Genomic DNA, 13,356 nt, shown 5'->3' on the forward strand with positions numbered 1-13,356 from the left:
CAGTAATGCAGGTTCTTAGCTGCTGCTTAATATCACTCGGAGCTACGGTATGGTTTTATACACTGCAGGATAGACAGGTGTTGCCTTAGAACAGTTTGTTAATTCATAATCTGTGTTGTTAAGAATGTGCTCTCAAATTCAGGGCTTGGTGTGGATTTTTCTGGTTACTTCAAACAATATCCAAGTTTAATTGATTCCACCATTGCATCTAAAGGTCGAATTTTCATTCAGTTTTTGACAGTTAGTGGGACAAAATGAGACAATGATGTAGTTGCCTGGTGTTCAAGGATATTACGATCATATTATGAGAAAATAATACCTTGAGCTTAATGTTACATATTCTAATCCCTTGTTTTACCACCAGAAAGCACTTTTTAATAAACCCAACATCAACCTTCAGTATCAATCGACAGATGCACCAGCTCACAAAAATTCTTTCACCAGTTGCCATAAATACACAATCATACCCCAAAATATCTCAAGAAAGTTTCAACAAAAAAATCACAACAAATAAACTAATTTTGATTAATTTTCCTTTTAATTAAATATAACATGCAGAGCTAAACCATAACTATGAACTCAAACACACATTTTAAATTAAAACAAATCAGCTTAAGCCCCATTTACACTAAACATCGTAACATGACAGTTTATGAATGGGATGAAAGGCAAGCATGATTGTGACAGATAAGCCTTGTAGACCCAGCTGTGTTCAGAGCGGACGGCTGAGATCAACAGAAAGGGTCTGATATGATCAGGCAAGCAGCAGACTAGTGTCAACTCAGGATACTTTTCCTTTTCTTTCTAAAATCAAAACATCCATTTTTTGTGTGTGGACTCCTTTATGAATGAAGCAAGGAATAAAGACACTGTATTTGAGAGTGAAAAGAAGATCTCTTTCTCCACATGAATATAAACATGTTGGCGATAGCTTTTATTTATTCTAGATAAAAGGCAGCATGATTATCACTCCTCCTGTTTGGCTCATTAGGGAGATAATCGCCCGGGCGTGCTGTGGACTGGATCTGTGCCTGAGTCGAGTCACCTGGTGTCCGTTTGTGAGCCGGGCATTAGCATCAGAGAGAGCGACAATTAGCCTTCCCCTCCCTGCTTGTCTGCACTCGTTGCACCAGCAGGTCCCGATAGCCGTCATGGCTGTTAAAAGGGAACAACGGTCCACACTGCTATCTGACTAAGGGGAGACGGCAGCATGGGGTTATCAGAATATCAGCTTCCATATCTGCAAACACAAACAGCTCTCAGTAGCTTTTGTAGTAATATCAGACGGCCTGCATGCTGGGCACCATGAGTGTGAGAGCAAAACCTGCAGAGAGTTAAGGTGGGAACTGACTTTTTTTTCTGTTAAGGCTGCATAAACACAAGATTGTTTGTCAATTAATCAATTACAGGGCAGCAAACACCAATTATTTTCCTTGCTGACTCATCTGCTGATTATTTTCTCAACAGATCATTCAGTGATTCGATCATTAATAACAAAATTGATGGAGTCATTAAGAAGGAACCCAAAATGTATATCTAGCCGTTGAACAGTGGACTACTTTCTCAACCCCTGATTACAAATACCTACTGAGCCAAGGTCGAGTGGGCCTTGGTGTTTCTAAATTCAGCTTATTAAAAAAACAAACATGGCTTTAACGGGGTTTCTCATTCATCCAGAGAGAACTTAATTATGACCACCCTAGTATGTGAAGCTATGCCTGCTGTAATAACGTTGTTTTGGATGAACTGTGTGTGTGTGTGTGTGTGTGTGTGTGTGTGTGTGTGTGTGTGTGTGTGCGTGTGTGTAGACTTCCAAAAAAAGACCAGACAAGTGTTCAGACAGCTCCCGCAAATCCTGCCAAGAGTGACGGGAAAAAAGGCAATATTTGTCCCTCACCTGTTACAGACATTAATACCGGCCCAGATATGTGGTGTAAGATGTTACTGTATAACTCAATCAAACAGGTTCTCAGGCCAGCTGGCAGCCGCAGTGGGGTTTTTACAACCAGCACACACTTCAGATTCAGACTGTGATAGAGAATCGGGGAGTGGACATGGCCAAACATGCGAGCAGCAGCATTTGTCTTTCGGGGCAACTGCATGTGAGTGGTCTGAGCTGTGTGTTGGTGCCAAAGTTCCTGTGTTAATGCAGCAGAGAAAAAGGGAAGAGTTTGTATTCACTGCTATCTATAGATAGGAGTGGTGCCTGTGACATAGCAGCTGCTCCCCAGAGAGCAGTGACACATTAACCTTCAGCCAGCTGTCTTGGCCTGACGCTTAAACATGAGCTCACACACCAAGAGAGGAAACACACACACACTTGTATCAGCAAAATCTAAGGGAAGGAATTAAAATTGACCAAAAAGTCTATGAAGTTTGGTTTGGAATCATTCTGTGTATTCAGAAGCAGAGCGTTAATCTCTGGCAAAAACACATCTATTTATGTATATGCTCACACACCCATACACATACTGGACCATCATCTGATCTGCAATGGGACTCGAGGGATCAGCACCGCGTGGCTACAGCTGTTTCACAGCGGGGTCAGGTTACCCTGCTACCACCATCCCCAAGGCCCTCACCAAGGGAACGACCCCGCGTCAAACCAACACACACTGGCATACTGCAGCCTGTCAGCTCCCTGCCCTCCTGCAGGTACCAGGCCAAACATGAGGTATTTTGAGCCCAAAGCCGACACACCTCCACGAGCTCCTGGAAGATACACATCTTGCAAGGGGGCTCAACAGCTTGTGGCTGTCAAACCGAAACCTGCTCACAGGAAATGAGAGGAAGTGCTACACCAGCTCTTTCATTCAACCATCAGCAACACAATAAGAAGAAACTATAAGAAGAAACTGTAAATAGGCATAAGTGTGACAGAGTTAGGAGAGTCATTATATTTGTTTCCGCGCTGACCAAAATGTCTCCATAGGTAGCACAGCATCAAAAACTGTCTCTGGAACTGAATGCTACTTTGTTCATATTTTGATCAGAAGGTTTCTTTGCTCAAACTGGCACAAATATCATTCAATATAACAAATTACTATCTGAGATGATAAACATGATATTCAATAAAATATTGATATTGTGTTCATCATACACATTTGATAATGTCCTATAAATCATATGTTGCCTCTTAAATCATCACTGTTCTTTCCGTTTGTCATACTGGGTGGGGGATTTTGTACCCTTTCATACAGTTACAGTAGTAGTTTCAGTAGCACAAAGACAAGGTTTTAGCACAAACAAAAGTTAATATAGAGTGGATAAAGATATACATAAAATAAATTAGGTATATGAAATTGGCAAGTCAATTGGCAAGTCAAACACAACTAAAGATGAATGAGCATTTTTTTTTATTTTCCACAGTTATAGTGATAATATCATTATCGTGAATTCTTAAGGCCACGATAATGCAGGTGTATGGGATGCTGCTGGAACGTAGCAGGGCTGCATCTCTAATAAATAAATAAAGAATCTTTATTTGTATAGTGCCAATTCACAACAAAACTCATCTCATGACACTTCCCAAACTGAGCAGTTCCAGACAATACTCCTTGATTCGTTTACTTACAGAGACCCAACATTTCTTCCATGATCAAGCACTCTGCCACTGTGGCGAGAAAAACAATGCCTTTTAACAGGCGGAAACCTCGAGCACAACCAGACTCAAATGTAAAAATGACTAAAATAATGTGGTATCAGATTAGTGAATAGACTTTACCACTTGCTGATACTGATTCCAGCATTTTACGCTGTATCTGAGGCATATCCAAAACTTAAACATATGTTGTAGATTTTTTTACTTTCCTTTTTACTTTCTGAGCCAGTTTTTGTCATCAAAGATAGTTTATAAGCTGTGTTTAATGGTTGATATACAGTTTGGTGACAGCAGAGCCTAACTTATTTGTGCATCTGTTTGATTATTCAATATTTTTATCCCACGTGCATTCATTAAATGTGCCCAGAGTCAGCAGACTTTAACTAAGGCTTTTAAAACATGAGTAATACACGAGAACAATAAATGTGGCAATAAATATGTGAGCACATAGACTCCTGGGTGTTCTCACACCAAATGAACTTCCTCATCGGTTCGCCATGAGCATCCCTCCCCCCCTACAGAACAATGATGTCTTCCTTTCAAACATCCTGCTAACTTCACACTCATCTCTCACCCACACAGGTTAACTCCCTGCAGACATGAGTACAGGAATTCAACGAGAGCTGAAAAAAAAAATCCTAGAAACTGCATGTCTGTTTCCCATGCAGGCCTTCCTACAGCAGCTGAAACAGCTTAAAAGGTGCTGGTACCGAGCGTGAGTGCAGACTGGTACATTTTTTTGCAGCTGCTTCAACTAGTTTGAGAACAAATTTGGACCGGTAAGACAGGACATCTCTGTAATGTGGGTCAGTGAATGTTGTGGTAGCAACTATGCAAGACGATACATGCAAGGCAGCGAGCCAGCCCTCCCTTCTACAACCAAACCTCGTACAGTTCAGTGACAACCAACCAACGAACCAACCAGAAGGCTGTTTGTGTTGTGTTGGTATTTAACTGCAAAGATGGTACAAACGTTTAACCACGAGGGGAGACGTGATAAAACATCCCCACTCTGAACTTAGTTTACCATTCGTGAATTCGGCGCAGTTTGTTTGGGTTAAACGCCGCATTCGCCGGTGAATGGGACAAACTAAGTAGCCCCCACAACAAGCGGCTGCATTCACACAGACGGCAGTGAAGTAAACATTGTTAAGCCCGTTTTGTGTCAACGTTTCCTGGGTCCGCGCGGCTCCAACCGGCGTTAACAGCTTCGTTTCACACACAAACTACACCGACACGTTTAGAGGACTCTCACCAGAAACGATGAGCGTTGCTCCGACCGGAGTCCCCGACCTCGGAGCTTCTTCTCAGGCCGGATGCCGTCTTTCCCTCCGAGCGTGACAAAAAGAAAAAAAAAAAACACCAACTGGTTCTTCTTTGTGGTTTCCGTGTGCTGGAAGCTACTTTCTGGTCTTCAGTGTCGCTTATATCCGCGGGGTTGTAGCCTCCGGCAGCATGGCTGTGTTTGAAAGGCTTCAAAGTTCCACTAGAAGGAGAAAATAGGAAGTGCTGCTGGGGTTTTCTCGGTCGCAGAGACCATGGCAGTGTGAAAGAGACGATGGTGATTACTGGTTGATCGGAGTGTGTCCTCTCCTCCTGCTGACGCTGCCTGCCTGGCTGCCACCACACAGCCGTGTCATCAACATGTCAGCGGGGAAACAGCGCCACCCAACGGCTGGTGCGGGAACAGACAGGAGAATGTGTTAGTGCAGCCTGACAGCGGCCCCTGCTGGAGGACAGGCTGCAGTCCTGCAAATCCACACATCTCCCCTCAGTACTCGGGATACTCGTGTGTATGGAGGATAATGCCCTCCCGTTAATAATAAAAAAAACACCATCAAACACTTAAACTGGGTAGAAACTATGATAATAATGATAATAATAATTCCAATGGTAGTTCATGATATTTTATCTTATGGCTTTTCTCATTTTTCTTTTACTTTTTTATCTGTTAATGACTTTTATGTAATACTTTTGACTAATTAGCTCATGATTGTGACTTTTAGCTAATAATTTTGACTTTCTGTCTCATGATTATGACTTTTATCTAATGATTTTGATTTATTATCTCATGATTATTACTTTTTAATCTGTCAATTCTGACTTTTTATGTCATAATTATGACATTTATCTAATAATTCTGAGGATTTTTTTCTTGTTATGACTTTTATGTCATAATTCTTACTTCTTATCTCTCAATTCTGATTCTCTATCTCATAATTATGACTTTTATCTAATAATTCTGAGGTTTTTCTCTTGTTTATGACTTTTATGTCATATTTTTACTTCTTATCTCTCAGTTCTGACTTTTTTATTATTACTTATTACTTATTATTACTTTGTAATCTCTAAAAAGGGCAATTTTGCCCCGGGATATCTTGCTGTATTCTCTCTGCTGATGTGTTACAAATAAATAACTGAAATCTCTGAAAGAAAAAAACAACATGTCCAGTGACAGGAAAGCTGTCTCATTCTCGGATGATGCACCTGGCATATTAATACAGTTAGCATTCCAATAAGAATGGATTAGTGAAAAATAACCCATAACACAACCCCTTTCATCAAAGCAAGATACACCTTCAGAGTGGTTTTGGATTGACGCTACGAACATTTAATCTATGAACTGGCACACTACCACCAATTCCGTATCGGTTTGTCCACTGACTCACTAAAACCACAATTTACACCACATATCTTCCTCAATCCATGCTTTCACTATAGAATATTCGACAGCAATTCCTGGCTACTAGTATCATTTCTTTCACAGAAAGTTACTGTGTCATTTACAGTAAGTATATGTGAAAGGACAGCTGTATATGTGACATCAGATTAGCCATAACATTGTATTATTATGACTTAGCAGCATGCTGCTGCAGAATTACTGCAACTTCCATTCTATGCTGTTTAATATTTAGGGTATATAAAGTATATGAGCAACTTTTATTATCATTATCTACTTCTGATCATGACCATTAATATATAATCTTCATTTAATTCTCAGATGCAGTAATACTAGCTTCATAACAATTCTTCACCTTACTGTTCAGCATGTATCACAGCTTTATCTAATGACTTGCACCACAAATGTGCAGTATATAGACAGGCACAACTGTACATTGTATATTTGGTACATCTCGCCATCTCTCTAAGAAGTCAGTGCAAAGTTAATTGATTCTCCTCCTCTTCCATGCATTCCTCACTTAACATGTTCTGAAGCCCTCCTTCCAATTTCCTCCTCACTTCCCTGAGCAACAATCCCTCCACCTCGAGTTGCCCCACAAAACAATTTAAACATTCACTCTTTTCTGGGGCACAGCCAGAACTCAGGTGGGAAAAAAAACTCTAGCAAACAGAAGGCTGCATACCTTCCGGGAGGACTTTATGCAGAAGCAAAGAGAGGGAGCGACTGCGTTGAGGGGCCTCATTCAGCTGCATCTGCAGAGGAGACATTTGGCAGGAAAAACCCCTCCAGCTCTAACACTGGGCCTCTGCTGTATTCTGTCACTTCTTACTAGAAAAGTCAGTGTTTTTGTTGTCTGTCAACCATCTTTTCTGTTGGTATTAACCTGGCATGTGGTGTAGTGTAACTTCCTTGCTTTTCATTCTGTGACTAAAGAAACAGGCCCCCAGAGACCTATGACACTAATTAAAGTGAAAAAAAATAATAAATGGAAAGGTGCACAATAATTGTGTCATGTCTAAATCAAATCCTCAGCACCTTCCTGTCAAAGCATCTCTGCTGTTTGTTGGATTCAGCCTCTTATCAGATGGTCACTCCCTCCGACTCCTCTGACAGAGCAGTCAATATTCCTCAGTGCTCCTAGCCCACCTCTCTCACATACATCTTACTCACCTCTCCCTCCTGGTCCACCTCAGTACTCGTGTCCCTCAACAATCCTACACAGAGCTGAAGATGTCCTGGACGTATGCAACCCTCCTGGCGCTTGTCGCTGTGCTTCTTGCACTTTCTCGTGAGTCTTATGCAGGAGTGATGATAGCTGTGATCTATTCACATTATTCATGGAGAGGTAAGCATGGGGGACCATGATTCTGTGTCCTCATTTAAAGCCCTCATGTCTTTTTGTCCTCTGACCCAGTGTCTCCAGAGGCCGACTCTGCAGCTGTGCCCAGCAGCACAGGCAGCGCAAAAGACCCACAAGGTGAGGAGCTGAATCAGCTGCATCTGCTCCACATGCTCTGTCTTTATTTGTGAGCTGAGCCTGCTCCTGCTTTCACCGCAGGTGTGCTGAAGAAGATCTTCATGAAGGAGGCCGACGCCTCAAACTTCTTCAGGAGACGCAGCAGACGGGGAGCCAAGTCTCAGGATGAGATTAATGGTGAGTTCACTCTGGGTTAGTTTGGACTGAGGTCTGGTCAGCCACAGCGGTGTGTGTGTGTGTGCGTGTGTGTGTGTGTGTGTGTGTGTGTGTGTGTGTGTGGTAACTGTAGCATCTGTGTCTTATTATACAGGACGTTTTGGCAGCAGAAATACAAAATTTCTTCACTGTAATGTCATTCGAGAAGTCATTATGTTGCTTCCAATGAATCATTACAAAACCATTTGTCTTTGGAAGTCATTTCTGCTCAATTTCAGAAGCCAAAAACATCATCTACACTGTTGATCACTTTATAATTTATTCATTTAAAAATTGAGTAGAAGTCATCAACACACGGTTTTTCTATCCCACACACCTGTCTTTAAAACTTAATGATGTGCAAAGACTTGTAATGTAATTGCTATGTCAAAGAAAAGGTTCTGCAAATACCTGCTCTAGTGTCAAGGTAAATAAGACTTTGTTGATCCCTCACCAGGGAAATGTACTTGTTAGAACAGCTCAAGAGTTGTAAGCAGAGGGAAGGCATTGATTGAATAATGGATTAAAATGATGACAAGACAAATCATATGATACCATATAATAAAAGTCAGACAATGCATTATACACTCTATTCACTTGTCACTTACAAACATGACTAAGGAGGACAATAGCACTAACTGTACCCATAGTTCCAGTTCCGGGTACAATAATGTGTAAATATAATAAGACGTCATAGTATGTTTTAAGTGTCGAAATATTAATAAATATACGTAAATATAATATTTATGATGTTTAGAATAAGTATAAATTATCAGTAAAATGTTACTTAATTCCAGAAAAGTTGACTAAATCTGCCTGAAATGATCTTGATTAGATACTTACTGCCCCTCAGGCAAGACTGTACAATGGGCTCTAGAATAAGTATGCAACAGAGCAAAAAGCATCGTATGAAAACAGTTGCCATTGTTCTCATTTTGCAGCTTGAATAGACTACGAGCATGTTAATGACAGTCTGGATGTTTTACGACCTTCACAGCTGTTCACTGTTTTTTCTGAACCTGGCCCGACCTGCGTCCAGTCTCAGACCTGTCTGCTCACGCAGCAGCCCCGACTCCTCTGCTGGAGGCTGCGGCAGGAGTCACAGGGCAGCATGGAGATCACACACACACACACACACACACACACACACACACACACACACACACACACACACACACTCACCTCAGACTGTATCACTGAATAACCGCCTCACAAGCGTTGTGAAAATTCACATACTGTAAGATGTTTGACATTCTTGAGTGATTTAACAGCGCTGTTATGCACAGTTCTGCCAACAGGAAGGTGAGAGCACCCACTGAGACGGCTGCTCTGAAATGGAGTTGTGTAACAGACTGTGTGTGTGTGTGTGTGTGTGTGTGTGTGTGTGTGTGTGTGTGTGTGTGTGTGTGTGTGTGTGTGTGTGTGTGTGTGTGTGTGTGTGTGTGTGTGTGTGTGTAACAACAACAAGACTGAGATAAAATGAGCACAAAGCAGTAAATTGGTGAAAAGACTGAGATAGACGGGTGAGTGGGTGAGCGGTTGAGGGTTGAATGAGGAATGTGCCGACACACAGGCAGAGAGGGGTCAGAGACAAACCAAGAATAAAAAAAAATGAGAGATAAACATTGCACTCACTTAGAGGAGCCTCTCCTGCTTTTATAATGACCTGAAAACACGTCGCTCACTGGTGGGTGAAATCTGTAAATGAAAATAGTTGTTTATTAGCCGTTTTAGATGGAGGGAAATGTGATGCAGAATCTCTAAAGTTGAGACATCAGACTCCAAACAAATGCTGCTGTTTGAGGAAAAGAAACAATAGGCAGTTTCTTTGTGTTCATTCTATCAAAGAGTGAAAATGCATATGTAGAAAACATTTTTGTGGTTTTTGTGGAATTGCCTCAAGTGATTTCACTCAGTAGCTATATTGCATTGTGGGCAATGGAGGTGTCAGACATTTAAAGGTTTTTTGCTCTAGTGCTTTTCATTTGGGCGAGCTTTCACTTTCTATTCAATTAATATTTCAGCAGAATATTTTTACTTTTACTCAAGTATGACTTTTGGTATTTCTTACAACACAGTGGGAGTGCTGTGAAGGAAATAAAAAGATTCCCCTGTGGACAGTAGTGGGTTAAACGCATTCAAATCAGCCGTCGATAAACATTAAACCTTGTAATTTAAGACTAAGTAGTTTGAGTTCAGCTCTTCACTACATGCTCAGACTTGTGCAGGGAATCCTGATGGAAGGTCAAAGGTCATGACCTGAATTTAGAAAGGTTAGCATAGCTATCCCAATCTTTCCCTATCTCAGCTAGTGGCTCTTTCTAGTGTTACTGCAAACATCATCAGAGTTTCACTGACACATGACAGACGAGCACATTAATGTGCTCTGGTCTTCTTCAAATTCTTCAGATGGTCAGAGGTCACATGTCTGAAATCCTTGGCCTCACTTCACTGTATCTGTATCAGAAGCAACTCAGAGCCAGATCCAAATCGGAAACTCATCTCTTCTGTAAAGTGGATGTGTCTTATTAGGACTGCGAAGTCTCATATTAGCTTCTGCTGAACTACAGAATGTATTTTTGGATGGAAGGAGGACTGCGGATTTTGTCCTCCATCACTTACACTAGAGTTACATGAGGACGGGAGAAGAGTTTTGTACGCAGAAACCGTGAGACATGACTCATTAGACTTCTCTCTCTCACAACAAGCTGCTATTGTTCAGAGACACTGATTCGGATCTGTGGTACTTTTTGAGGTTTTTAATTGTCATTGTGCTGAGGGAATGAGTTGAAACTTGTCGGAGAGCTTATAATTGAATGCGTTGCTTCTTTAAGTTGATGCAGTTTATTTCCAGCATGTTCCACATGCCATACCAATGGTCCTCTTAACCGTTTTGTGTATCATATTCAGAGCTGTGATATCTTGTTGAAACATTTTCTTGAACTTGACTTGATTGAGTCAACTGAAGAATGTCAGGCCCCAGAAATTCCCAAGGTGCACTGTGGTTTTCAGGTAGTTTCCACCCAGGGCATTATCGGAAGGGGAGGGAAGTCAGTCTTGGCATGTGGCCTTCTTAAATTTCATTCAGAATAGTCAGAGGCCTTACTGACTGATGACTTCATAATAGTTTACTATTACTTGAGTCATACTTGCTCATCCAGCTTCATTCAGTGTTGAAGTCCATTACTGGAAAATGTGTTAACAACTCTTTTACAAAAAACAAATGTCACCACAGAAGTTTTCTCATTCAGAACTGAAATCTACAATATACATACTCATCCAACCTTAATTTTAATTTGGAAAAACTGTGCTTTGAGGTAGATACAGATGTGTGGAGATAGATGAAAACATCTGATACAGCAGAAAAAACAGCAGGAAGCTCAGATTAAAAATGCTGATAAATAAAAAATACGGAAAAAAAATGGACCGATGGATCAACTCAAACAGGAAAATGATCTAGAGTTTTTATATCATAGCAGTCTGTATGTGCTGTAAGTACAAGATCATGTACTCATGTACTCCAATTTTAGCACATTTTTGGATGTTTTTGATGAAATTACGGTCATATACCAGGTGAATCTAATGCTGTTAATATTGATAATAATGAATCAATAAAGCATAATTTAATCACAATGGCCTGTAACCAAACAGGGACTGAGTTCTCGATTCAAGGAGGAGCAGTTTGAATGAGTTTTAGTTAAGTTTAAGCCACCTGTTTACATTTATATATACATATATATGATATATAACAAAAGAAGCTGCACAACACACCTTTAAAGTCTTTCTTTAGATGTTCATCAGTTCACACTCAGTTAATTCATGTTCCTCCGTCCTTGCAGCCGAGCAGAGGCAGATTCTGGCTGCAGATGAGCGAAAGCGAGAGTTCCATGAGGAGAAGAGGAACGAGTTTGAGAGCTACGCTGAAGAGGAGCACGATGGTATGCAAACCCTGATGATATCTGATGAAGATGAGAGGGACGAGTTCGTTCACTCAACCGGCTCATTCATGAACTAAAAAAACGTTCTCATAATCTCCCAGAACAAGACGAGAGGACCAGAGAGAGCACCGAGCAGTGGAGGGAGTTTCACTATGACGGGATGTACCCTCCCCAGGAGTACAACCGTCAGTCCATCTGAGACTGAGAGGAGGAGAGAGGGGAAGCCGTGAGCTGACAGGAGGCTTTGAAAGAAATGTCTTCAACAACATGATGAGGCTTTTCTACTCAGACCCTGACAGTTCAACAGCAGAGACATCAACTACCGAATGAGGTTTTCAGACTCGACTTGTTTCTTAACCCTTGTGTTGATGACATTGGCTTTATTCCATCAGTTTGGCGTCCTAAAGACCCACAAATGTACGTATAAAATCATTGCAATTACTTTTCTTTTTAATCATTCTTTTTCTATTAAACTTATTAAAACCCAAAATGTAGAAAGGTATGGAGGGGGTGAGGTTTCCCTTTACCATAAACTGGCATTGCACCTTTACTAAAACAACACTTATGTATGGGAGCGTGCATACCTCCGCCAGCGCCCAGAAGTCCCCTTTAATTTAATCGAGCCTAATCCAGTATCTATTTAAACACATCAAAATCTGCCAAATCATCAAGATCCATTTATTATTCCCTGTCTCTTTATCCTGTTCCCACCGATCATCAGTGGGGTGTATTCTGTTCCAAAATGCATCCTCCAGCCACATTTAATGGAAATCTGTTCAGTAGCTTTTGTGTAATCCTGCTGACAAACCAGCCGACATATAAACAAATAAAACATAACCTCGACAAGATATAGAAATAACCATAATTCTTGTTATTACATATTTTTACACACAAGGAAAAAATGTGCGCCTTAAAATTCATAGGTTATGGATTAACGATTGTTTATCGATTTTATTTGCAGCTGCAGCTAACAATTCATTCTTGTTGGCTTATCAATTATTCAATTTTAAAAGATCTGAAAAATCATTATCACAACTTCCCCTAACCCAAGCTGACTCAGTGAAATTACTTTTTTTTTGTCAACCAACAATGAAAAACTAAAGAAACACAGTAAGTTTAGTTTTATAGTGGACAGGAGAAACCCAGCAAATATTTACATCAGAACCAGTGATTACATGCATTTTTACTTTTAAAAAAATAACCTAAAAGTCATTCACAGACAAATAAATGTACAGTAGACAGTACAATATCTAAATACAGTATGTAAATAGAGAAGCTGTCTCTGTTTTGGGGTCAATTAGAGTACGTGAAGCGATCCCAACCTCTTCCCTTGGAGGGCCAAGACTAAAACTATGACAGCAGTTTGGCCAAAAACAAACACCTGCTGTATTATATTGTATTGTACTGTTAAGATCCAAAAAGGGGACTAGGATTCAAAGTTCCCTTAACTGACTGACTTCCT

The 13,356-nt window shown here is 40.7% G+C and overlaps 2 protein-coding genes across 2 annotated transcripts in view; one reads left to right on the top strand and one right to left on the bottom strand.

The window, feature by feature from the left end:
• The window catches only part of LOC119024680 (cyclin-dependent kinase 17-like), a 36,207-nt gene extending 30,886 nt beyond the window's left edge, over positions 1 to 5,321 (bottom strand). Inside the window, exon 1 of the mRNA XM_037107667.1 lies at positions 4,857 to 5,321. The gene's annotated coding sequence lies outside the window, so the exon portion shown is untranslated. The remainder of the gene's footprint in view (positions 1 to 4,856) is intronic.
• A 2,193-nt stretch (positions 5,322 to 7,514) lies between these two features.
• ucmab (upper zone of growth plate and cartilage matrix associated b) lies at positions 7,515 to 12,511 on the top strand. The gene is made up of 5 exons (XM_037107872.1): positions 7,515 to 7,572; positions 7,699 to 7,761; positions 7,843 to 7,938; positions 11,796 to 11,894; positions 11,996 to 12,511. The coding sequence occupies exons 1-5, from the start codon at positions 7,515 to 7,517 to the stop codon at positions 12,091 to 12,093; spliced, it is 414 nt and encodes a 137-aa protein (XP_036963767.1). The 3' UTR covers positions 12,094 to 12,511.
• Positions 12,512 to 13,356: the final 845 nt, after the last annotated feature.

Source organism: Acanthopagrus latus, chromosome 8, assembly GCF_904848185.1.
Source record: "Acanthopagrus latus isolate v.2019 chromosome 8, fAcaLat1.1, whole genome shotgun sequence".
NCBI lineage: Eukaryota > Metazoa > Chordata > Actinopteri > Spariformes > Sparidae > Acanthopagrus > Acanthopagrus latus.

Coding starts and splice junctions, on each gene's coding strand:
- ucmab (XM_037107872.1), top strand. CDS start 7,515: ATGTCCTGGACGTATGCAACCCTCCTGGCGCTTGTCGCTGTGCTTCTT. Junction 7,939..11,795: donor GTCTCAGGATGAGATTAATG/GTGAGTTCACTC, acceptor CCGTCCTTGCAG/CCGAGCAGAGGCAGATTCTG. Junction 11,895..11,995: donor CGCTGAAGAGGAGCACGATG/GTATGCAAACCC, acceptor ATAATCTCCCAG/AACAAGACGAGAGGACCAGA.